Genomic DNA, 24,448 nt, shown 5'->3' with positions numbered 1-24,448 from the left:
ATTCTTTGCTTCTCCCTGTTTTAGCTTTTATGATATGAGAAATTCATTTTCTTAGAAGACTGAGCACTTGGCTGAGCTGTGATGCTTTCAGCCTCTTCAGAAGAGCCGTGGCTGTAGCAGCCTTGGGTTACAGTTCCAGCATCTTGAAAGAAAAGGATGAGGACTTGTCACTGAGGAAAGGGAAGTATCATTCAAGAGAGAATGGATGGAACATACTGAAGCCTGCTTTGAACTGAACACAGTGCTTCAATGACAGAAAGTGAAATCTCCTGTTGAAGAGGAACAACCTGACAACTCCTCTAATGAGTTTGTGTTGTCAGCTCCGGCCTGAGCAACTGTTGCCCTGAGCAATTTGACTTCTCCAGGTTTCATAGTTGAGTGCATTTTAAACGAGTCTGAAGACTTATTGGGGGCTGGGGGGAGCGACACTTCAAGGTGGGTGGCAGGACTTTCCAGGGCCCCTTGTATTTATGTAAGCTTCAAGAGGCTGAATGGACTTACCTCTTTCTTCGAGTGAATCCAGATTTTCAGACAAGTTTATCTATACCATTTCCATGTGTCCTGCTTGAACAGAGATCTCTCCAGCAACCAGCGCATCAGTGCATGCTGCTCGTTTGACATTGCATAGCCCAGAGGATCATCTTTACTAGTTCTAATATTTTTATTGTTTTATTTTTTTAGAGAGAAGTCTGTGTCTATTCCTATTATTGGTGGTGAAGGGTTTTGTGCTTGGAGAGTGCTCTTCCTGACTTGGCCCCTCCCTTTTCAAAATGAAGGGGTGCACCTGGGTATTTGTGGCGACTTTACTTTGTCAGCAGTTTTGCCTCTTCAGAGTTGTGGCAGCAAAGAGAGAGAGAAAGATGAAGAAAGAACCTTATCAGTATACAGAGCCATTCAATGCTACCCTCTCAAACAGTGAAGAACTGCATGGGCATCCCAAGGTGGGTGTTTATGTGTTGTCACAGCTTGGTAGAACTTGTTTCTGGCAGTAATGTGATGCTGTTTCCTTTTTCCAATGATGGAGACAATCTTGCTAAATTCTGTTTGATTTTAAAGAGAAATGTTCTGTCTTTTGCCTTTGCATGACTGATTTTCCAGCTTACTGAAGCAAACGCTGGAATACTGTAATTTATGATTACAGTTTATTTTAGAATATGCATGACCGAGTTCCAGTCCCATAGTAGCTGACTAAATGTAAAGACATTCTGGAGTTCTAGTGCATGAACACTATCCTGTTCAGAAACAACGGACTAAAAAAAGGCAAATGGGCTATCACAGTACAAGAATGATACTGGAATATTAATGTATCTCTTACAGGCAAACCCTTTACTCTCTGGAACGTTATTTCAAAACTGTCTTAGGCAACAGTATAAACACCTGGGCATGCCTGAGCTTTCTCTGCACTGTACCTTCCACCAGAGAGTCTGTGGTGGTTGAAAATTACAGATGAGCAAAATTTTGGTGTAGTCAGATGGTCTGTTTAAGGTGATGGTGGGTCTTGTAGGAAAGGATTCAGGATGATGCTAACTGTGTGCAAGTGGTGAGCGTTAGACTGTGTGTGTGGTATCTCAATGGCTGTAGCTGATCACTCGCTAGGCTTAGTGATTTTGCAGGGTCCTTCCAGCTGCATGTTTGGGAGCATCACTCCAGGCTGAAAGCCACAAAAAATTCCCAGTCAATTGATCAGAGCCCTCAGAATCCTGAAAGATAAAAATATGCATTGAATGCTTGGGAGTAGGAGAGGGAGCTAGGGAATTAAAAGCAGGTCCTAGGATTAGGAGCAGGATGAAATGGAAGGTAGACTACAACACTGAGAAGGAGGGAGTCTCCCCTATCACACCACCCTTTCTCTCTCTCTCTGCTTTCCCTCCCACCCCTCCAACCCCTGCTCACACAAAAATGTCCCTTGTTTCCAATGGAGGTGACCTCTAAAATATGACTTTGATCACAAGCATTAGGGCTGGCAGTCACTATAGCAATAGAGGAGCAAACCTGTCGAAAATTGGGGCATGGCAGAAGGGGCAAGTTAGAACAATTGGGCTGACATTCTAAATATCCTGTTCAATGCTGTTGTGAGAGTAATTGGTTAAGGTTGGGCAAGTCTGGGAAACAGTCCTCTGTATAAAAAAGCTGGCTGCTGCACTTAAAATTATCATTAGGGGACTGTAAGCAGCGTTTCTTCAGCTAATTTTTTGTTGTGTGTTGCAGGGCTCTGTCAGGACAGGTTGTATACATGCTGAATTCTTGAGGTGCTTATAATCAATCATTTTCTTCTACTCGCTCCAGAACTGCTTCATCCTGCTTTTGCAAAAGGGGCCACTTACGTATCTGGTGCAAGTAAATTTCAGTCTATTCTGGAATGAATTTGGCTTGATGTGAAATGTATTGGACTGCAAGCAGAATATATTCTGATTGCAAAAGCAAGCAGAAACTGGTCCTGGTTAATTCTGATATGGTCATACAGACGTTATTGCTAGAAGAAACGCAGTACTCCTTTGGAGGCTAGTGGGCATTCATTAAAACAGACATTGTTTGGAAGCTGCAGTTTCTGTGTTGAAACACTTTGCTTGAAAATATCCATGGCAAAAGTTTGGCTGCAGTTAAGAGCTGGCGAGTTCAGCGAAGGCAGGTTCTGTTTAACACGGATAGGACGAAACCAAATCTTTGATGTAACTGCTTATGTGCTCTGCTTGATATCCACTCCCAAATTTTGCAATGTGAACTTTTCTCTATTTGAGCTCGAAGTCCAGGCTCTAGTTCAGTATTGCTTCTAAATGTCATGAGTGGTTGTACTGTATTTTATATTTATGTAGCACCTGCCCAAGCTAAGGGATTATTTTGCACATACCACAAATGCAACGCTTAAGAATTGCCACCATTTCTGAGGTAGATGACAGTTGCCATTTACAGCAAAGCATCACAATTTGTATTCACTAAGGGAAGAAGTAAAGTAATAGAGAAGTAAGATCAAGTTAAGGGAAGGTTGAAAGCAGTTCTCTATGGAACACAGATCTCTGAGCCTTGAAGATATCTCTGTGAGCAGTTTTGTTTCATGGAAGGATACCCTGCATGGGGAAGTGAAACAGCAGCAGTGTCCCATTTAATTTCTCTACAGCACATAACAGGAAAGATGGAATCTTTTTCGGTCTTGTGCAGTAAAAATTACGGCTGTCTTTACCTTGGAAGACTCTGTGGGCGGCTGGTAGGTTTATCAAAGCAGAAGGAGCAGGGAATGAAATATTAGCTGAGAGTAGTGATTTTTATTCATTCTGTATGTATACAAAAGGTAGATGTGTTTTCCTTCTAATTAAGCAAAACAATTGGGACAAATTTCTCTTGGGAATTCTTTTCAAATAGGAGTAAAGAAAGCTCTCCTTTAACATTCACAGTGCATGAATCATGTGGTGAAACTTCTACCTAAAACAGGGAAGCAGAAGTCTCGAATCTCCTGATAAACCTGATATTTCCAAGGAAATAGTGAGTGTGGTGGGTTTTCTTGTTTTTTTAACATAAGTTTTTCTTCAGTCTTATCTTTGCTGAGTTGCTGTCATTGTGATGTGCTTGCCAAGCACATGAGTGTTCTTCTCTGATGCAGATGGACTAAGAGAGCAAGGAGAAGATGACTGATGGATACAGAGATTTTAGTCTACTGGACCTTCTTTCTGTGACTGTGTGTGGCTGAGTGCCTGCAGCTGCTACCTGCCAGGCTTGCCTTCCCCTTTCCAGGCACAGATCTTGTCTTGCAGATGCAATATTATACTAACAGAGATTCTGCAGTAGTAGGTTGTCCAGTGGTTATATAGGATTGACACTGATCAGGAGTTACCATATGATACCTGAGTAAAGGGAATAAAAATGGAGTCAGATGCTTAATGCCCAGTGAAAGGACGAGATGAAGTGGCTCGAAGTTGAAATACAGGAAATTCCACTTAAACATAAGAAAAAAAGCTTCTTTACTGTGAGGGTGGTCAAACACTGGAAAAGGCTGGACAAGAGAGGCTGTGGAGTCTCCATCCTTGGAGACAGCCAAAACCTGACTGCACTTGTCCAGAGTGATCTGCAGTAGTTCACCTGCTTAAAGCAGGGGATGTTGAACTAGACAATCTGTGGATGTCCCTTCCAACTTCAGCTGTTCTGTGAGCTGCTTTTTGGAGCATTTCAGCTAAGCAACTCGAAGGCAGCATCCTAACCTGGGGAAAATTATTGACACAGTGTCCCAGTGAAATTTCAGGGATGATTTGAGGTCAACGGGATTTTACCTTCAGTGGAATTTCTGCAAGAAATAGTGTAACTTTTTTAATTTATTTACCTGCTACGTAGCCAAGGAGTCCTTGAGATTTTATTTCCTTTGTGATCTTCTGTCTCTCAAATATCTAGGGCTAGGTCTACCTGGTTTATTACTTAAATCTCTCTGAATTATAGCTTTGGAGCCTTTTGCTTCCAATTGAAAACAGCAGCTGGTTCAATGACGTTGCTCAGATTGCATTCCTCCTCTGTAGAAGAGATTTCAGTCTTAGCCTGAAGTGTGTGATTGCATGTGTAATTCAGAAAAGTATTTTTGGGCGTGACAAGCATTGAAGCCATGGGAGAGACTGGACTGTGACCTCTCTGTAGTAGAAGATGTTGTCTTTCATGTTTTGTGTCTGTCAACATTGTCAGTCTTGCTCTGACACATTAGGAACAAGAAGGGCTATAACAAATAACATGCTTCCTAGCAATTCCTTGTGGCCCATGTAAAATAATATTGGATTCATACATCTGACTCAGCATATCAAATAATTTAGTGCTTGGCCTCATTTCTGAGACCTGTTTGTCAGATTTTTAATGTTCGTTATTGAAGTATGTAGTTCAACATCCAATGTGGTTTTGTGTGCTAGATGCGTTGGGCTACTCCTGTTCTCTTGGTGCAGTTCAGTTCCTTACCTCTTTGTGGTATCCCTAAAACCAGGTCTCTACTGGTACAGCCAGGGGTGGCACTGATTATTGTTGCAGTACACATAACACAGCAACAAACATGTGGTTTTCTCACCCAGAGTAGCTCTTGCTCACGTGAACTGTTCCGTTAGATTCATTAAATTCATTATGGGTGTGGCCACTGAAGGCAGCTGGTGTTTAAGTGGAGGGGAGAAGCTTTTGGAGATAGCCATTTAGAGGAGTGAAGAATAATTTTTCAATCACAAAACATAGTGGGAATTTAGGTAGGAATTCCATTTCAGATTTGGCTAAGATACCAAACCTAACGCTTCTGCTCTAGGGAAAATTCTTAAAAGAACTGTAAAAACCACAAGTGGTCAGGACCTTGGGTTTACATCTCATTAATAACCAAGAGTGTGTATAACCATGAGTGTATATTACCATAAGTTAGTAGCAGCTGACATAGGATTTTTCATGCTAAAAAAACCCCAGACCTGCCACTTTTTAACCTGTTCCAAAGAAAATACACTGCTGAAATAAAGAATTTGCTCCTAATTTCATAATGAAGTTAGAAAATACTCTTGGTGTAAATCAGATATAACAACATAGAAATCTGTGGATTAAGATAATTGAAATGCTTAGTCAGGTCCTTTTTGTGCCTGGCAACTGCTTAACTATTAAGAAAAGAATTCTTAAATATAATTCCATCACAGATGGACAAATACATGGATAACTTTGAGCAAAGCTTACAGGGCAGTAACTTAAGTATATAAAGACTGTGGACTGGAATGGCTAGGTATATGTTCTTGGGCACACATCTCTGACTCATTGCAGGTGGAAAGGATGCTGTCCTCTCACAAAATTGTAACCTTTTGTGCTTTCTTTCCATCCTGTCCCACCCGAGAAGTGCTCAGGTGTGCCTGAAAATGCTCCGAGATGCTTTTAGGCGTACAGTCTTGCTCACAGGTAGTGTTGACTTTTTCTTTCATTAATCCAGAATCTGAAACTACTTTTGTCCATTTCACTTTGATTTTTAGCAGAGATGCGGACTGGATTCCAGTATCCTTGAATTTCATGAAAGTTCAGATACAGTTCAGCAATTTCTCAGGATCCAAACTCCGTAGGTTTCTGCTAGTCGTTTCTTTCATGCTGGCCGAATCTTGGCCAGAGACTGTGTGTGTCTCTGGGCAGTGCGTGCCCTTCTGGGAGTTAGAGCCAGGAGGTACTGCAGGTTCTGCTTGTGTGCAGCAGCCCAAATCACAGCTCAACTTGTCTTCTGTTGTGAGGGAAGTTAGGGAGAGAGGGGGCTAATTTCTCACCAGTGTCAAACTGGTTCTGAAGTGATAGGTGCCATCGTATTCGGATTCCAAAGTAATGTTAAAAGACCTGATTGAAAGTTCATTAAAAATTGCTGGCAAGGCTTCTGTTGATTTTGGAGGTATTGTTTCAAGCGTTAAGGAGTGAGCCTGGTTTCACTGTAGCTAACGTGAGGATTCCTCCTGACTCCTGCAGGTTAGCTTTGCTCTGTAAACAGCACCCCAGGAGGGACGAGTCTACTTTGCTGGGATTCCAAGGCTGTTCTCAGTCCTGACTGATACCGAGTTGGCTGCAAGGTCCCGCTGGCTGCTGGAGGCTGCTGCTGCCAAGAAAAATAGAGGCTTGCATGCTTATTGCTGGGATTGCTCATGCATGCCATAGTAATTAAATAATAATACCACAAGGATGGAACATTCATTTTAACTGTCAATCATCCTTGTGCTGGAGAAATTGGGGAGTGCCATGATTGTCTTGTAGAGGGATTTGTAATTTAAGCAAGCCAGTGGAGAGGTATGGGATTTTTTTATTATTTTTTAAAAAAACTTCAGGAGTTTTTCATTTATTTTTCTGGGATGTGTCATCTGGGTTTCTATTTTCTCCCTGACAAGATGTCTGCTCTGGCCTGTTTCTTCACAGCTGGAGCTCCAGAAAGTCTGAGGACATCTGTTTGTCTTCACAGTTAATGGTCAGAGTCTGCCCGTGATTGCTGGCTTCTGCTTCTAGCTGGCCTGTTTCCTCATTTTTGCAGTGAAGGGGAGTTTACGCCTGTCTTGCAGCCTGGTGGAAACCAGGAATAGTCTCTTCCACATCTGCAGCAAATACTGCATCCCGGTTCCTAAGACTCTGGTCTTGTGTTTGCTGTGTTCTGGAGACTGCGCTTCTGAGTTCCTGCCACAGGAGCCAGCCCATTTTGAAGGATGAACTGATTTTATTTTCCTTTTCTCTGCAACCCAGCTGTTCTTTTGCTGACTTCTGTTACAGCACTGAGGGAATACTCCATCCTGACCGAGTTGGGTGCTGCTGTTAATAAGTTGCTTCTTTCTGTTTTGTGAACTGCACTGCAGCTTTACCACAGACCTGTCAGTCCCAGTCACTGAGACAAAAGATATCTGTGTCCTTTGGGCAAAGCACGGGTAGGCTTTTACCTGCTTTACATTTATGAGCTTTTTTAACTTAAATGCTCGTAAACACAGTCCTTTGCAGATGTGACCTCGTGCGTGGTGGTGGTGCACCCATCTGTTTTCAGATTAAGTGGGGTAGGACAGAACTAGCTTCTCTCATCAGAAACCATTAAATCTACATGAAACTCTAAGTAAATTTCGTGTTTCTTGTAGAAATAAGCTGCACCTCATGTGCTGTTCTAAGGACTTTTGCAAACTTTATGAACGTTTGCCTCTGGACTTGATGTTTACATGATACAGTAGATGGGAGAGGTTTGCACTAAAGGACCTTCTTGGCCCGTCTTTGACTTCTTTCTCGTGCTTAGCAAAAACCTGTAGTCAAGCAATCTGTGGGAAGATGATAATGTTTTATTGAGGTGACTAATTTCACAATGCCTGGGATTTCCTATGGTGCTCCATTTACGTTACTTTCCAATGGAATTTCGGAAAGCTATTTAAGTCCTGGGTGCAATAAGTAAAAAGGCAAATAATAATTCAGCTAAAACAACCTACTAGAACCCCTTGACTAAACATGAAATTTACAGCTGACTGTAAATGTGATTATAAACATAAATAGTCTGTTCAAGACTGATTTTGATACAGAAGTAATGAACTAGATTGTTATGAATAGTTTTTCTTGCTCTCGTTTGTGATACATGCTAAATTTGAGCACCAGGAGAGTGTGCAAACCCATAACTCTGGCTCTTATTAATTACAGTAGAATGCATGAACGATACGGTGAAATGTCTCGGGATATCCTTGCTTTGGCTTAAAGCATAGACACCAGCTACTCTGCAGCCATCTATCTGGAGGGGAGGATAAGTGACTGCCTGAAGAGAGCGATTCAATAGGAGCAGATCTTTCTCTGGGTTGTGTCTGAGCAGTAAATAACCTAAGATTATGTGCTGAGTAGAGACGATGGAGTTGGCTTCACAGAGTTTGAGATGGATGTTTAACTAATACCCTTGCTCAGCTCACAACACATCAGATTTCTGGGGAGCTGCTCATAGTCTGCTGGTTTGTAAATCATCTGTTGACCCAAGCTGTTTGAAATAAATAGTTATGATCACATCAGCTCAGAAATCTATGGACAAGTGCCTTGTACTACACCCGTGTGGCTGGATGCATGCCGGAGAGAGAGCTTTCCAGGCTCTCCATCAGCTTAGAAGCACCAACATTCCTTGTAACCTCAAGCTGGAACTCAGCAGACTTCTAAGATCTAATTTTGAAACAATTCATGCTGCATGGATTTTTCATACCAGATCACACAGACTGGTCTTTTCTCCTTACAGTGGGCTTGCCCAGATATTTCTAGCTAAAATTTGCAATCCGCTGTCCAATTCCTGTTGCCCTTAGACAGTGACATATATTGGAGTTCTTGGGACCTGAGCTCTACCTGCATTCTAGAAGTTAACTGTTTTCTACACACTTCTGTGGACTGTTTGATGAAAGGGAATCTATGCTTATAACTGGTACTAGGAATTTTATTAAAACTCAATATGATTCTCTGAGAAGTGAGAGTGCTTTAGGAAGCCAGGTGAGACAGGCAATGAGCACATGTAGATATGTTTGCTAATTTGACTGCATTGGAAGCACCTTGCAATGTCACCGTTTACTGTTAAGGCCACTGAAGGCAAAGCTATGGTCTGAGCTGTGGCAGAACTGTCTAGTGCTGTCAGACCAGTAGAAGCTTGATACCAAGGGGCAAACACTTCTAGATCTGAAAAGTGCACTATTGACTGAGTTTGCGTCTGTGCTTTTTCCACACCCATCTTGTTTCCTTCCTCCTGAGTGGTGACAGGTCAGTATTGATTTACCTAAACTTTGACTTTGAATACTTAAGTATGGTTCATGAAACTTTAGAAGGGCTTGTGCTTTTTTCCTTACTGTGATGGACATTTGGGAGGCTGATGTGTCAACAGATTGGAACCTCCATAGTCAGCAGTTAATTGCCCTTGACAAGAGTGTGGCAGGGTATTAGTAACCAATGATTTCTGGTGCCTTTTTTTAATTTAAAGTTAGAAGTTCCTTCCTAGCCTAGGAGGGAAAACTACAGGAATGGCTATTCGATTACTTCTGGTTGTCTCTGGGAGGTGAGTAATGGGAACAAGGGAGTCCTATAGGAAGTGGACACAAATTCATAAAGACAGATCCTCTCTTCTGTCCAGACTTCATTTAGAAGGGATCCAGAACTAGGCACTGTAATGTCAGAGCTTCTCTAGGTAATTTGCTATGGCTGTGATATACTTGCAGAACACAGGAATGGGCAAGATAGTTAAATTTGCCAGCGGACATCTTTTCTGTGATCAGACATGGGCTTTGCTTTTCACTGTGAATTGTTTGCTTTTTCTGTGTGCGCGTTTGTCACTCTACAGCCTGTGATTTGAAAATTATGGAGCATTTAAAGGTTTTCTGTACGTTTTAATCTCCCTTTATTGCTTGATTGATCTGACTGATAAATGTCAGATGTCAGTGGTGAACCATCTCTGGTGTCTGGGCAGGTTTCCTGTGGCATGTATTAGAACTGTCAGAGGGCAGAGAGGCTCAGCAGCTTGAGAAAGATATTTGAGGTATACTGGCTCCCAGTTCTTGGCTCTTACTGATTTCTTAAGCAAAGAGAGCTGGGATGCCCTGCAGGTGATAGCATATGAGGTTATAAGAAGGCATTTTGATGCTTTAAGGGCAGCATCTTTTGGCTTTTGGGACGTTTCTGCTGGCAGACTTAGCCTGTAACTTATGAAGAAAAAAATCCTGCTCTAATGGGACTCTTTGAAAGGCTGGTGTTTTTCATACACTGTGTCAGAACTCAGATTGAAGTACTATCCTGCATTTGCAATGCTCCTGAGTATGAAGACAAAAAGTGTCATGGTACTGAATAATCCAAACTGAGTTGCTTGTTACAGAAGTGTAAAATCCCATTTTATCCCACCTTCAATGCCATCCCAAATGCAGTACTTTTGGAGCAAGGATGTGGTTTAGGCAGCAGACAGCAGCCTGAAAACTTTACATTCTCTGAATCCATGTAGTGGCCGAAGAGATACAGTGATATCAGTCTTTGTTCTTGTTTCTCTTTAGATTCTAGAATCTCCAGATCCTCGAATCACAGATCCACGGCGGACCTGGATCTCCTTTGTTCACCGCCCAGATGATGGCAATACCTCTAAAAGGAGATGCAAAGGGAAAGACAAGAAATTAGTAGGTCATTGCTAGATTGCCATCAGCTAATAAATGTGCACCATGGCTTCCCTTCCTACTGCTGATATACAAGGTGTTTTGTGTGCTCCAACTTTTGCCTTCCCACCCAAGAGAGTGCTGTGTTTCCTTTTGTTTGTGTTTAATTTCTCAAAGTATTTTGGAGAAGTTTGAGACAGTAAGTGCCATATGCTTTGTCAGATGAAGTATGTGAATTCCACTGTCAACATTCATTTTTGTTTAAACTAGCTATTTCTTGGACTGAGCCTGTTTTATTTTTTTACTGCTCAATAGAAATAAAATTAGCATTTATTTCTTCCATTAGATAAAGTCCAGGTATCTCAAAGGATATATTAATCAAGGTGTGGACAAGTAATTTATTTCAAATTAATGAATTACTGACAATCTGCTGAGTGATACTCGATTGTGTGTGCACTTTTAATCTGCTGCTTAGACAATCTTGATGCTTTTAATGATTTCCTTTTGTTTCTCAGTGAGCTGATAGGCAAGACTGCTTCCATGCGGGTTTACTGCAGTTTAGTTGAAGAAATAGGAACTCTCTGAGAACAATTTACATCAAAGTCACACCAATAACACTGTTGCACGTTTGTACTACTAGTCTAAAGCTCTGCCATGTGTGTGGCTAACCTTTACAGCTATTTTGAATAAACCGTTTCATTTTTTCTGAGAGCTCTACTGTTGCACCAAACATTCACGTATGCGATCATTATTTCTAAACGATATATATTAATGACGTGAAGTGTGGCTAGATGGCTTTTCTAGGTAGTGAACAGGCAGAATAAGAAGCTTAAAAGTTAAAATGTTGCTTTGGTGATACGAGAAGATACAGAAGCAGCAAACTTAGTCTTGTGCCTGTTGTGCTTCACGTTGTATGTGTGTACTTGAAGATCCAGTTAGTGTTTACCTGAGCAAAGTTTATCCTCCCACACAAAGACATGAACAAATTCCAAGTGCTGGAATTCACAGCTGGCTGGAGAGTCAGTTTAAGATTGACTGCATCAGGCCTGTAGTTGAACTGTTAGTGGAGGGGGCTACTCATGTGGCTAACAGCTCTGTAGAACTGGCTCATGACTGGGAGAATTTTTGGCCTGTCAGTGCAGTTGCCTGGTTCTAATTCACATGTTTTTCTTTGGTTACTTCCTTAGCGTGGCCTTGTTGGGCCCCCAGGACCTCCTGGCCCCCAGGGACCTCCAGGAGCACCTGGTGCTGAAGTCACCCGGGAAGTCCTTCTGCAGGAGTTTAAGGAGATATTAAAAGGTAAAAACTGTAAGAGCTTTGTGCTTTGGTGATCTGCTTTTTTTCTGGTAAGCACCACAGCAAATAAAGAACTGGTTTTGCAAATGTTTACCTTAAAGCATTGCCCTATTTGGTGACCGAAATTTTGAAAAAATGTTTCCACAGCGCTTAGTTTGAGTTGAAGAGTTGAGTGCAGAAGTCTAATCACACAACTAATGGCTTCATAGACCAGACTCTTAAGCTAAGCTTTTATCTTCCTATACTTTTTCTTTTCTCCTCAGAAGCCATTGAGCGTCGAGCATCCCTGGCGATTTCAGCCCATCCTAGCCAGCTGCCTCCACTGCTCTTCTCCTTGGAGGAAGTTTCACCCCACAGACGTGTAGAGGAGGCATTCCATTGCAAGCTAAAAGGACAAGTCACTGTAGATAAGAAGACCCTGGTAGAACTTCAGAACTTCCAGTCGGTGAGAAGGGATTACAGACTGAACCTGTGCAACTCCACAACAGCCATTGTGCGTAGATCAGCTGTAGTTTCCCTAGTCTGCAAAGGTGCTAGGAGGCTCTGTAGATAAAGGTGTTTCCTGAAAGGGCAGACTAATCCCAGAAGCTTGTCTCAGGCTCAGATGCTGTGAATATTGCATTACCTTTTTTGTGATTGACAGAAGTAGGATCTCATATGGTGATTTCAGCACTGAAGCTCAGTTGAAGCAAGATGTACGTTTGGCTTTGAGTCCTCTCCTTCCTGACAAATCCAAGAGACAGACTTTCCTCCTCTCTTGTAGCCCAGCTGAATTTCATTACAGTTCTTACTGGAGTTCTAACAGGTCTGTGCAAGAGAGGGCTGTCTCGCAGGTCCAAACAACAGTCAGTCTTTTTATTTCAGTTAATGATGGAGAAAGACTTGTCCATGTTTGGCATTAGTCTGAAGAATTTGTTCTTTTTTTTCAGTGCACACCCTGTTTAATTCCAGAGTAGCCTTCAGATGTAGAAAAATGTCAGAGACAGAAGCCATTGGTTATAGATTTGTGAGCTCAAATAAGAGCCATCACTTTGTTAGATGGGCCAGTTCTGACACTCAAATTCTTTATGTAATGTTTTATAGAAGACTAATAAATGTTACCTATATAATTTCATTATAGTCATGTTATAAAGACGAGCACACCATCATGGGATGTTGTAGGTCATTATAAGCATGGTTACAAGCAAGCTGTTGAATTTTATATTAAAACTTCTACCAAGCATTTCTGAACCAGTTGCAAATAGGATCTGAATTTGAAGTATAAACGTTAGGCAAAATAATAGCTAAAAACAAATAGTTACTCTGGTAATTGAAGAGACTTATTTTAGACTTTGAAATCACAAAGACTGTCTAATAGCACAAGGCCTTCAGATACGTGGTTGTGTTTGTGATGTGACAAGAAGAGTTTGAAGAGTATAAGCAGGGTGTATGGCTTTCTATCAGCAGGATTTGCTAACACTGTCCATGCAGTAAGGTGTTGAGCTTTCTTCACAGCTGCACTGAGTCCTATTTCTGAAGAATCCTGCCCAGCAAATCCTTTCCTATGGAATAGCTTTGCTGCTAGGACTTCTTACAGCTGCAGGACTAGAGGCAGTGGTTATGTTCTAAATAGGTTGCTTTCCTGGATCTTTCCCAAATACACTTGTGGAAGCCTGGTTTGACAACACTGTGGGTGCTGGCACAGAGGCAAGATTGTACTTGAAGTGTGGGCAGGCCTAGAGAGATCTGCTGCCCCATTAATTAGGAGGGAAAATGTGAATAAAGACATCTCAGCAATCAGTGCGTAGGCTGACGCTTCCCATGCTTTGTTATCATATGCCTAGCTCCTTTCTAATTGCTTCTAGCCCTGAAGCTGATGTGGGAGGGCTGGCAGGCCTCTGGATGCCAGCCTTTCATTTCATCTTTGGGACAAGAAGTGTCTGGTTTTAGCTTGTGCTCTGATATAGGGGAATTTAGCAGGGAGGGAGACAGTGGATGCTCTTGCAAAGATGAAAACGTTGTCTTTAAACCGTCCAAGGGGGGGAGAGAGTGAGAATTCCCCTCCCTCCATTCTGTCAGTTTAACAGTGTGAAGAAGCCAACAGTTTGATACTTTTCAGTGAGATGAAAAGGATTGACTCTAATTCCTGGGTTTGGACCTTACCCAAAGCATTTTGAATTAGTGGAAAGAACCTGTGCTGAGAAATGGCCTGTTGCTTCTATGGTCTGTCATTTGAGTATGGTGTCTAAGTCACTCTGACCTTGAGTATTGAGAGAGCATGATGGTTTCCTTCCATGACAAATTTCCTCCAAGAGCATTCCCTCCCTCTCTTCCTCTTGGTCTTACTATTTCCTTGGTATCTGGAATGAAAAACATGATGCTCCTTTCCCCACACTTCTTCGTTCTGTGTCTCATGCTTTGAGGTTTCTAACAATTGCTGCTTGCCAAAGCTTTCAGAAAGGTACTTTACACAGTAAGAACTGAAGTAACTGCAGCCTCTGACAGGCCATGGAAGTGGGATTTATCTGGGGCCCAAGAACATCGCTGGAATCAGAGCATTTAAGGCTAAGGTGGCCCATGTGGTTTTTGTGGTGAAAGATCCCAGAAGGAGTCTTGGTATCTCTAGCGCCTTGAGGTCAAGCCAAACATCTACCTTTGGCAGTTGAATTTTACTGCTGTTTCAGGAGATTTGTGCGTTCCCTGCGTGTTGTGGTTGGTGTGCAGGCTGAGTTATCCTTTTCTTTAATAACAAATAAGTCAATGCGTTGCTTTGCGCCGTGGTTATCACTGAAAAGCTAACCTGACAGTTCACATCTCAATTCTCTGTACCTGGTTACTGTTTTCCACCCCGAAGTCAACTATGGAATGAGTGAGGGAGACATGGAGATAGGAAATGAACTGAGGAAGAGAAGCTGCCCATGGTTTGTACAGATGGCTGGACACTAACTTCTTTATTTGCATTCGTTCTGCTAACTGAAATAACTGCACAAGCAGTTAGTTTCTCAGATATAAATTCCTGCAGCCTTTGGAGCAGGTCGGTGAATGTGCTGCTGTAAGACAGCAAATGCAGCAGGGAGCTCTGGTTGGCATGAGCTTTAATGGAATATTTCGCCCAGAGAACCTCTCCCTGCGTTGTCTATTTCTATGAGCAAAAGAATAACAAAGCCACAGAGGGCATGAAGAAACAAGAGTGTTTTATCAGTGATAATTTTCTGGTGCCTAAAATTGCCTTCCATGCTCAGCCAGTGGTTTTGGAATTATGTTGCTGATTCTGCTAATGGTTGTAACACGAAAGGAACGAACTAACTATGCTGTGCAGTTTTGCACATACAGGGCTTGGATCTGCTCTTTCAGTGGGGTAAATAAAAAAATAGCCTTACCAAAAATGATGGCATAGTGACAGTATAAGAACAGAATCAAGCTCCTTTCATAGTCTTTGTGTTGGGTTAGCTGTTGTATTGTCCGTGTGTGTATACACAAAGAAAAGAGATCTCCTTTTGTGTGTATATATGTCCACATAGGCACACGTCAGTGAACATGGATAAATACAGACACATAAAAATCATTGTATGAAACCTAGTTGTTCTGCAGTTCATTATTACTGTTTTCCCATTATATATGTGTAATCTTATGAGAAAGCCTAAAGGGGGCCTACAAGAAAGATGCATAGGGGCTTTTTGCAAGGGCATGTAGTGATAGGGCAAGGGGCAATGGCTTTAAAATGAAAGAGGGTATGTTTAGATTAGATATAAGGAAGAAATTTTTCCCTCAGAGGGTGGTGAAACTCTGGAACAGGTTGCCCAGAGAAGTTGTGAATGCCTCATACCTGGAAGTGTTCAAGGCCAGGTTGGATCAGGCTTTGGGCAACCTGGTGTAGTGGAAGGTGTCCCTGCCCATGGCAGGGGGATTGGAACTAGATGGTGTTGAAGGTGCCTTCCAACCCCAACCATTCTATAATTCTATAAATGCTGCTGCTGTTGGCACAGGGATATATTTTCACCACCATATGCACACATAAAACATTTCTAGTAAAATTCTGTGAAATTTAAGACTACAGCTAGATCTTAGTCAATAAGGACTTGGAACTATTCTTTTGTGAGCCTTGCCTGGGATTTGCTGAATAAAGTCAGGTTAGTCATTTCACTTCTTCTACCAGGTAGTAACTCTGTACACAAACACCACCAAACCCAAATATTTGCAGCCTCCTTCCTTCCAAAGAGAAAGCTAAGTAAATTATTCCTACCCTGCACTGTGAAAGCTAGCAATTTCTGGCTGTGATGAACCAGAATGGAGAGGCAATTAACTTCCTTCTGGTACTTGAGCAAAGGTGTTCCACTACTTCTTTTTAGTGTAGCAGCATGTGTGGCAACACTACTGTGAATTTGTTCACTGTGTCTCAGGCCCCTTTCACCATCTAGTATTGGAAAGCATACTCAAATGTTGGGGTGTCGAGATCACTCAATCCTGCATTTGTGCATGTTTTAGGGACGTAGCAGTGTGCGTGCCTTCGGAGTCAGATTCGAGCAGCTCTTTTGTCCCATCGGACCAATGTGGGGCACATCTCTCGGGACAGTGTTTGTGGGAATGCGTTCACATTGCACAGAATGCCCTTGTGGTGGAAGCAGAGTCTGACTAATGTGCTTTCTTGGCCCATCGAAGCCGCTCCTGCTTCTCCCCAGCTCTAGCCAAATTCCTATCATGCAGGCCAAAACAAACAATAAACATTTATCCCAGAGTTTATTTCAGTCTGAGTCTGATAATCTGCTGCAAGTTTGACTTAAGACTGCTTCCTTGCCATGAGGAGAAGCTGCAGGCTATTTCACTAGGTTTTTGCCTATTCTGTAGAATCCAAGGCTAGAACAAAATTAAACTAAGTATAGAATCTGTAAGAATCCAAGCAGTTGTTTTTTAAGAGTATCAAAGCCATCTGACTTAGACCCAAAATGGGTAGAAAACCTCTGGAAACCTATATAAGTGTTTCCTCTGTACTTGTATCACAAAAACAGTGTATAAGGTTCCAGATTTTTAAGCCTGGAGGCACTGCTTGGCCCCATCTAGGACATTGTTAGGAGTCACAGGGAATTCATGACTCAAATAATGGAAGAACAGAAAATCAGTGGAAGCTAGAGGCCACTAGGACCAGCAGAGCAAAGGGATGCAGCAGGCACAGTCTGAGTCAAGATGAGTTAGAAGAGTTGGGCAGTGAGCAAAAAGGGCATCTTCTGATGCTCATAGTGGTCATTTTGCCTTTTGTGGGCATCAAATGCTGAGAGAGAGACCGTCTGGAAGGTGTGTTCTGGGGAGATTTTTTAAGCTTTGTTCTCATGGATGTGAGCTTGTTCTTTGTTGTGGGCAGAGGTAATTGTCAAGAGTGCTGGGGACTTGTTCAGGGTCTGCTTTTCTTATCTTACAGCCTCTGGCCAAAGGAGCTTTTCTCCGGGGGACAGGATTAAATCTGGCAACAGGACGTTTCACAGCACCTGTGTCTGGCATCTACCAGTTTTCAGCTAATGTCCACATAGGTGAGTGGTGTTCACAGAAACCTTTTCTGTATTGCTTGAGAGGTGCAGGAAGGAGTCCTTGAGAACTCTGTGGCTCTCTGGGTCCTGTTTGATTTGAAGCATGTGCAATGGCAGCCCTTTGCAGTGAGCTCTCCCTTTGGTGCCATGACTCAAAAACGTGTCCTTAGAGCTGGGTGCTTTAACAGACTGATAGCCACAGCAGGCTGCTCCATGCAAACCAAACAAATCAACAGTCCTTACGGAGGATGAGTTGAGCGATCGAATATATTCACATACAGAAGTTATGGCTTCCGTAAAAGACTTAAGAAGAAAATGAACATGATGATGTAGAACTGCACCAAGACTGTGTTTTGTCACCAGTGCATTTGTTCAAAGGTTTGAATCATTCAGTGACAAAGTGTTTTATAATCCAACACCAGAAGCGTGCTTTCCTAAGAAGTCACAATGTTACTGGTGCCACTGTGAAGCTAAATACCAGCAACTGGTGGTCTGTTATGTTGCAAAAGCACTTATATTTCTTCCCTGCTTTCTCCAGACCACAGTGAGTTGAAGACTAAAGTCCAACTCCGAGCCAGAGATAATGTCCGAGTGTTGATCTGCATTGAATCTCTGTGCCACCGATACACGTGAGTCACTGCAGTGCTGTCTTGGCAATTATTTTTCTCAGATGAGTCGATGTTTCAACCAACTGTGGAAGTTGGGTTCACCAACAGTGAATTTTATACAATAAATCCTTGCAGAACTTTTCTGAAGAGAGTGATTCCATCTGGCCCTTAGGTTTTATGTGGTTTTATTATTCTGATTTTTAACCTTTCATTGCTAGTTACTCTAAATAGATAAATGTTGCATATGTTGAGAGAATTGTGAAGGAAGTCAGCCAAAACTGGATGTAGCTAAAGGTGCTGAATGCTCAGCTATCATCACAAACACAGAGTGACAGAAACACTTGAATTTTGTGCCAGAGGTTATTAACTCCATTTTTATAATTTCAGCTGCATCCTGAATGGATCACAGCATCTCCTGTTGTCCTAAAAGTGTTGGAGTGATTAGGAGGATGAATAGGTGGAAAATAGAGGTGAATGAGTCCTGAGGCAGAAAGTGCAGGGCTTGCATATAGGCATGTGATTGATGCCTTCTCACAGCCCTGAGCTTCCTTGCTCAGATAGCCATGCTGAATTTTCCTCTGCTGGGATCCATTAGCAAAGCTCTGGTGAAGAAACACTTTTGTTAGGCCCTGGCAGCCTTGGGTGTTGCTCGTTATGCCATGACACCAACGTACCGTTGGCCACTCTTCTCTGCTGTTCTTCTATCATCCTTTCAGCTGCAGCATATGGGTGCCCTGTGTCTCCGAGAAGGCCAGCTTGCTCGGGAGGAGTTTGGCAAGCTTTGCTTGGGGGAAGGGGCTGGGAGCCCCTGGGCTGGGCTGAATTGCACCCAGCAGAGGGCAATGCTGCTAGCATCCAGCGGCCACCGCCTCTGCTTGCAGCTCGGCCCCTGTCACCGGAGGAAAAAAAACCTGTACAGAGGTTTGCTCTGCCCTGCCTGCAGCTCTTCCAGCTGCAGCAACACCCTTGCGATGGCACCACTGAAATATATCCATAGAACAACTCCACAGGTGCATCTTAAAACCCACAAAACCATACCCTTGCTGCTGGACTGGCTGCTCCGTGCGTCAGAGTGCTGCAAATAGGACTGACCTCTCCGCAGGCGTTTCGATTTAGAGGCTTTGTTGGCAGGTGAATTTGACATGAAGCCTCATGTGATAAATAAACCTCTCTTAGGTTTCGTTGGCCTGTGGAAAAGATTTGATTGGTATCTGGGTGCCCACTAGTAACTAGAGTAAGAAGGAGCTGTGCGCCCACTGATGGAAGGATGGGAAGTCAAGGAGCTTGCTGGCTGGAGCAACTGGCACCTCAGCCTCGTAGACTGTTTTATAGCAGTCTTTTATGATTGCAGCACTTAAAGTGAGGCAGCGACAGACTGGCTGCAGTTACAATGTCAGCAGAAGAAGGGGAGTAAAACTTCTTGCCCCTTGAAAGAACATCTTACATTCTGGTAAGCTGCAGAGCTTACGGGACACGTAATTTCTGGCACTTGTGAGAATTCCTTTAGGTCATGCTAAGAATGTACCTCAGCCTGATCTTGAAAACTGGGATACATGTTGACAATGAGTGATTCTGGGACAGTCCAGGCCTTTAATCACAGGGGTGAAAGAGGGATGAGTGGGACAGAACGTTACTATCCTTTTTACGAGTAGCTCTCACAATTGCCTTTGCACAGTGCAGATCCCTATTCCATAGCAGAGACCAGTCAGATTCAAGTTATCAGTTTTTTTTTCTTTCTTCAGCATTGGTGCTTTTTTCTTTTCACCTACAACAATCTCCTCTTATCTTAGCAATTTCATCAAGAACAGGATTCATACTCTTAGCCCTTGCATTCCCCATGAACAGAGATTGCAAGTTCCACAAAATCGTTTTCTACATGCCTTTGGGATATGGAAGGATGTTCCCATTGGGATGTGGAAAAATATTGCCAGTTGGTTGTTGACTTGATGATATTTCAATAGAGATTTGAGTGAACAATTGAGTGAGATTTATGAAGCCACCTAAGAGGATTTAAAAGTGAAATTGGTCTTGCAGAGCTCCAAGAGTGAAAACCTGTTCTCCCATCCTGATCTCCACTCTATATTGTGTCTTCAGTTACAGAATCATACAGAAAACCTAAATTCCATTTAAACCATTTTGCAAAATAATGAAAGTGACAGCAGTGGGTTTTTCTTCCTAATTATTCCACAAGCTCCCAACAGATTTGATCAAGACATCTGAGAGAGAGCCAAGTGTTTTTCTTCTGGAAGGCCCACTTCTGTCTCCAAGGACAGTGTCTGAGTCTCTCTGCTTTCCATTCAGTCAATCTTACAGTAATAATACTTCAGAATAGATGTCAGTCTCTGATTGTTTTCAGCACGAGTGAAAGTTCTGCTAAATGCAAGTACAAGAGTTATCTGAGTAGGAAGTGTCGCTGCGGGCCATGGAAACAACTGTGCCTTCCTCATTGCAGGTCTTTTTAGCTGAAAGCTCCTAGGAAACTGTTCTGGTTCTAGCTGGGATGTGTGAACAACCTCTTTGTCACATACAGCCCAGGCAGCTTTATTGGGATGTTTTGAGATTAACTTGCCATCTGAAGCATTTATAGCTACATTCTCCGAAGAACAGTAACACTAAACACTTATTTCTTAGACAGAACTGACTCAGATGTTAATTGTTTAGATAAAGCTCTTTGATGTCTGACTCAGAGTTTTCATCAGTTGTCCAGGGTCGGAATTTATGATTGGTTGTCCTGAGCTGAGTGAGCTGGACAGCAGTGGGAGTAAAGCAGAATCAGCACTGGCTCTATGAGAGACATCTCTCTCAAATGGTGGGTGAGAGCATGGCTGGTCTGTGGCATGGAAGGAAGATGGGTGGAGGGATGGGAACCTGTCTGGACAGACATTCTGCTGGCACAGACTGAGCTGCTACCTGTGCTTGTGGAATTTCCTGGGGATGTCAGCGTACACAGTCATTCATTTGAGGGAGCTGAAAGAGCCCTGAGGGCTTTCGGCTGAGAGAGATGGAAACTCGGAGGCAAGGAGACAGTTGGAGTAGAAGAGATTAATGGTGGGAAGTTCCCACCCAAGTTAGGCTTTTGGCAGGATATGACACACAGACTGAGCTCTTCAATCAAAGTGGTGCCAAGTGGCTCGCTCTCTCTGGGCCAAATTGCCCCTACCTTTTATGCATATTGTTTCCTTGCAAGGGGGCTAGAAACAGCACGTTTGCACTTGCTAGGTTTCGTCACCACCACTTCATGGAAAAAAGGGAGGAAAAGGGTTGGTTTTCTTGGGAAAACAACTGGATCTGTTACCACAGCTAGGCAGAAATCAGAAGAACTGGCCAGACATGGAGCTCTGTGCTTTGATGTTGCTTTGGAACTGAGCTTACGTGGGTTGTTCTGTTCTCCTTCCACCTTAAATCCTGTACGAAGGAGCTGAGTTGGTAAACAGAGGATGCCACAGAGAGCAGCTGTCCTACCTCTTGCTACTGCAAGGGATATCATGGCTATTAGAACGTGGCATTAGAAAAGAACAGTGCTTGAGGGGTGATCTGGAGCTCTCCCTTGAATTTTAATTGAAACACAATTTCTAATTTTTTTTTGGCTCATATATGGCCCCTGATCCAAATGTCCTCCCAAAACAGCTTTTAGCTGCAGAGTGTGTTCTTTGTTGCATAGCCTGACTACATATGTTTTTACGATCAAATAGGCCTTTCATACCTTGAAAACGAATGGCAGAATGCATATAGCTAGCTCTTTGCAGTGTAACTGGAGTACGAACTATTGCGGTGGTCAACAAACTGGGGTAATTGGTAGGTAGATAAATCTAAAGCGCATGTTTATCACCTGTTCAAGGATGGGGGATAGAGACTACGGAACCTTGAGAAAGGCCTCTGTCAGAGAAGGTGGCTCCCAGTTCCTGCCTCCAGCTGAATTTTGCATTCACAATCCTGTATGCTCTGTAGATCTTCCATTAGACACTACAGGGAGGACAAGGTTCTGCTGTTCTCTTTTGAAGGCAGCTGATTACTGCTAGAAGCAAATCAACAGGCTCCTGTTTAGTACAGATGGGCACTAGAACCACCAGATCCCTGTTTCTAGGGATGTCATGAGACTATTGTTCCGCATACAACTGTTGAGACTTCCTTAGGTGTTTAACCTGTTTATTTTCCTTTTGCTACTGTTTAGGTCTTTGGAAGTCATTGCTGGTCTGGAAAGTAACAGCAAAATCTTCACTGTCTACGTACATGGCTTACTGCAGCTGCAGGTAAGCCCATGCAGACGGGGAACCACTGTACCAGTTTGCTTGGCAGGCTGTGGAGTTGTTTACTGGCAAGGCTGAATTCTCACCAGGAGGTGGGGAAGTTTTTATTAACCTTCTCTCTAAGGTTAATGAAGTTAAATGCCTTACCTGGGGTGACTAGAGGGAATCGGTGGCAGGAATAGGAACAAAATCCAGACTTACGTTGTATGTTCTGATGTTCAGGCACAGAAGTAACCTTCCCTCTAAGAAATGACAGTAAACGTTTTTCTTTCTCAAATCTGCCCTTGCATTGTTGAGATAGCAATCGTATTTCCCATTTCATAGGAGGGAATCTGAAGCACAGATGACCCAAAAAGATGCTGGTGCAGTAAGGATCTAGTTAAGTAATAAACCTGTAACGCAGTTTTGTTACAGAAAATTTCTTCCACCAAGTCAAAGCTGTACTACAGTAAAAATGTTTGGTCAGATCCTGTTCCCAGGAGCCACAGAAAAGGGCAGGAGGCTTCTGTGCTTCGTTCATGGTAGTGAAATGCTTTTTTTCCTTCTCTTACACTTTTCCTCCTTTCCCTCTTGTCCTCTCTGCAGGCTGGCCAGTACACCTCCATATTTGTGGACAACAGTGCTGGAGCTCCCATCACCATTCAGAATGGATCAGATTTCATGGGCATGTTAATGGGCGCATAACATCTGCAGCAGTGTAGCAGGGAAGGGTATGAATTAGAGCCTCGCAGCGTAAATTTGACTGCAGAAACCTTTACTTTGACTCTTGAAAACTGCTTCCTGTAACTGTTGACGTCTCTTTAAACACACAAAGAGCCTTTATTTCCACAGATACTTCAGCTTGCTTTCAGAGGCTGCTGCTTTTCAAGGTCCACACCAGTTCATTCATCATAAAAAATGTACTTTTATAATTCAGAAACAAGCTCTGTAATATTTAATTTGTGCTTCACCAGATGCTTACTGAACAATACACTGAGATTTGGATTTTTGTTATATTATAATTTTATTTCACAGTAGCACTTGTAACCAGCATGTGTTTTGGGATTGATTGTGGAGTGTTTGAGTTTGTAAATGAAGGATGGAGAGAGGAAGTAAAGTAGTGACTATATTCTATGTGCTGTGGAGGAAGGAGACAAGGATTTGCCAGCAAAACTGCTTTTATCATACAATTGTAGATGGTATAGGCCCTCTCTCGTGTTCAGAATTGGATGTATTTGACAAGAAGCATGTTGAATTCTCAGACAATGCCTGCTTCACCGATGCAAATCCAAGCTCTGAACTCTTTTAGTTGTGGTTCTTTGTATCTAAGTATTTCCTTGATCTTATTGATGAAGCCGAATACCTCGCTGCCTGTGCAGTTTTGTTTTTATGAAAAGGTAAGGCCAACGGCGCCAGTTCTAGCAGGAACTCCCTTACTTATGTTCTTATGTTTTAGTAAGATACACACGTGGTTTTGGACTGCATCACATAAATGGCATCCTCCCAGGTGCCATGTAATAGTCTGTAAATGTGTCAAATGCATTACACTGGTTGCCAAAAGCCTGGCAAATATGTGTGTAGCAGCCTTGGATCAGATATGTCACCTGTTTGATGCTTGTTGAACTGCAGTGAAATAATGAGAGAAAACACGGGGCAAGGCTTACTTCCATCAGGGTCATAGGGGGTCTATCAGAGTTTTACTTGGAGGTTGAGGGTGCTGTCAAAGACCGTCCAAAAGATCATTCAGTGAATGTATTCTGAATTTCTACAAATCTGTTTGCAAATGTAAGCGTGTGAGGTTGAGCTCCCAAACCAGCTTTGCATATACCTCCAGGCTATAAACTCATTTTAACAAAGTAAAAGGGTGTTAAAATTTCATGAAGTTGAGTTGTTACCTAAGATGTGGTAACATCATTATGATTAAAAAAACCCACACTCATTTAATGTGCCTCCATAGCTTTCCCTTTCAGCAGACACCTGGCCCTTTTATTGATTCAACTTTGCTAAGGAAAGTGTCATAAATAGGTGGAAGCAAGGCCCAAAATGGAGTCCAGATACTTATTCTTGAATGTTTGCAGTGAATGGAAGATATCTCCTAATAGTGTTGCAATTTTTGATCAACTACAATATCTGTGTGCAATGAAAACAAAGACTGCTCAGGACAGCAGAAGGCATGAAAATAAATGTCATCCATTGCTGGGTCTGTTGTTCAGGTTGATCGATATATGATGTTTCTACAAGCTCCCGTAACACTGCTG

The 24,448-nt window shown here is 42.6% G+C and overlaps 1 protein-coding gene across 2 annotated transcripts; it reads left to right on the top strand.

Moving 5' to 3' along the window:
- Nucleotides 1-687: 687 nt before the first annotated feature.
- C1QTNF12 (C1q and TNF related 12) lies at nt 688-23,083 on the top strand. Of its 2 annotated transcripts, none has more exons than XM_009978478.2 (8): nt 688-941; nt 10,467-10,586; nt 11,750-11,861; nt 12,122-12,303; nt 17,251-17,359; nt 17,895-17,985; nt 22,136-22,214; nt 22,797-23,083. In XM_009978478.2, the coding sequence occupies exons 1-8, from the start codon at nt 771-773 to the stop codon at nt 22,893-22,895; spliced, it is 963 nt and encodes a 320-aa protein (XP_009976780.1). In that variant the 5' UTR covers nt 688-770; the 3' UTR covers nt 22,896-23,083. The 2 variants fall into 2 exon arrangements, with proteins under 2 accessions (XP_009976780.1, XP_086481759.1); XM_086625633.1 differs by having other exon boundaries at nt 12,122-12,351.
- Nucleotides 23,084-24,448: the final 1,365 nt, after the last annotated feature.

This window comes from Tauraco erythrolophus, chromosome 23 (assembly GCF_009769465.1).
Source record: "Tauraco erythrolophus isolate bTauEry1 chromosome 23, bTauEry1.pri, whole genome shotgun sequence".
Taxonomy (NCBI): Eukaryota; Metazoa; Chordata; class Aves; order Musophagiformes; family Musophagidae; genus Tauraco; species Tauraco erythrolophus.
The sequence above is the reverse complement of the archived record's forward strand: the minus strand, read 5'-3'. Positions and strand labels throughout refer to the sequence as shown.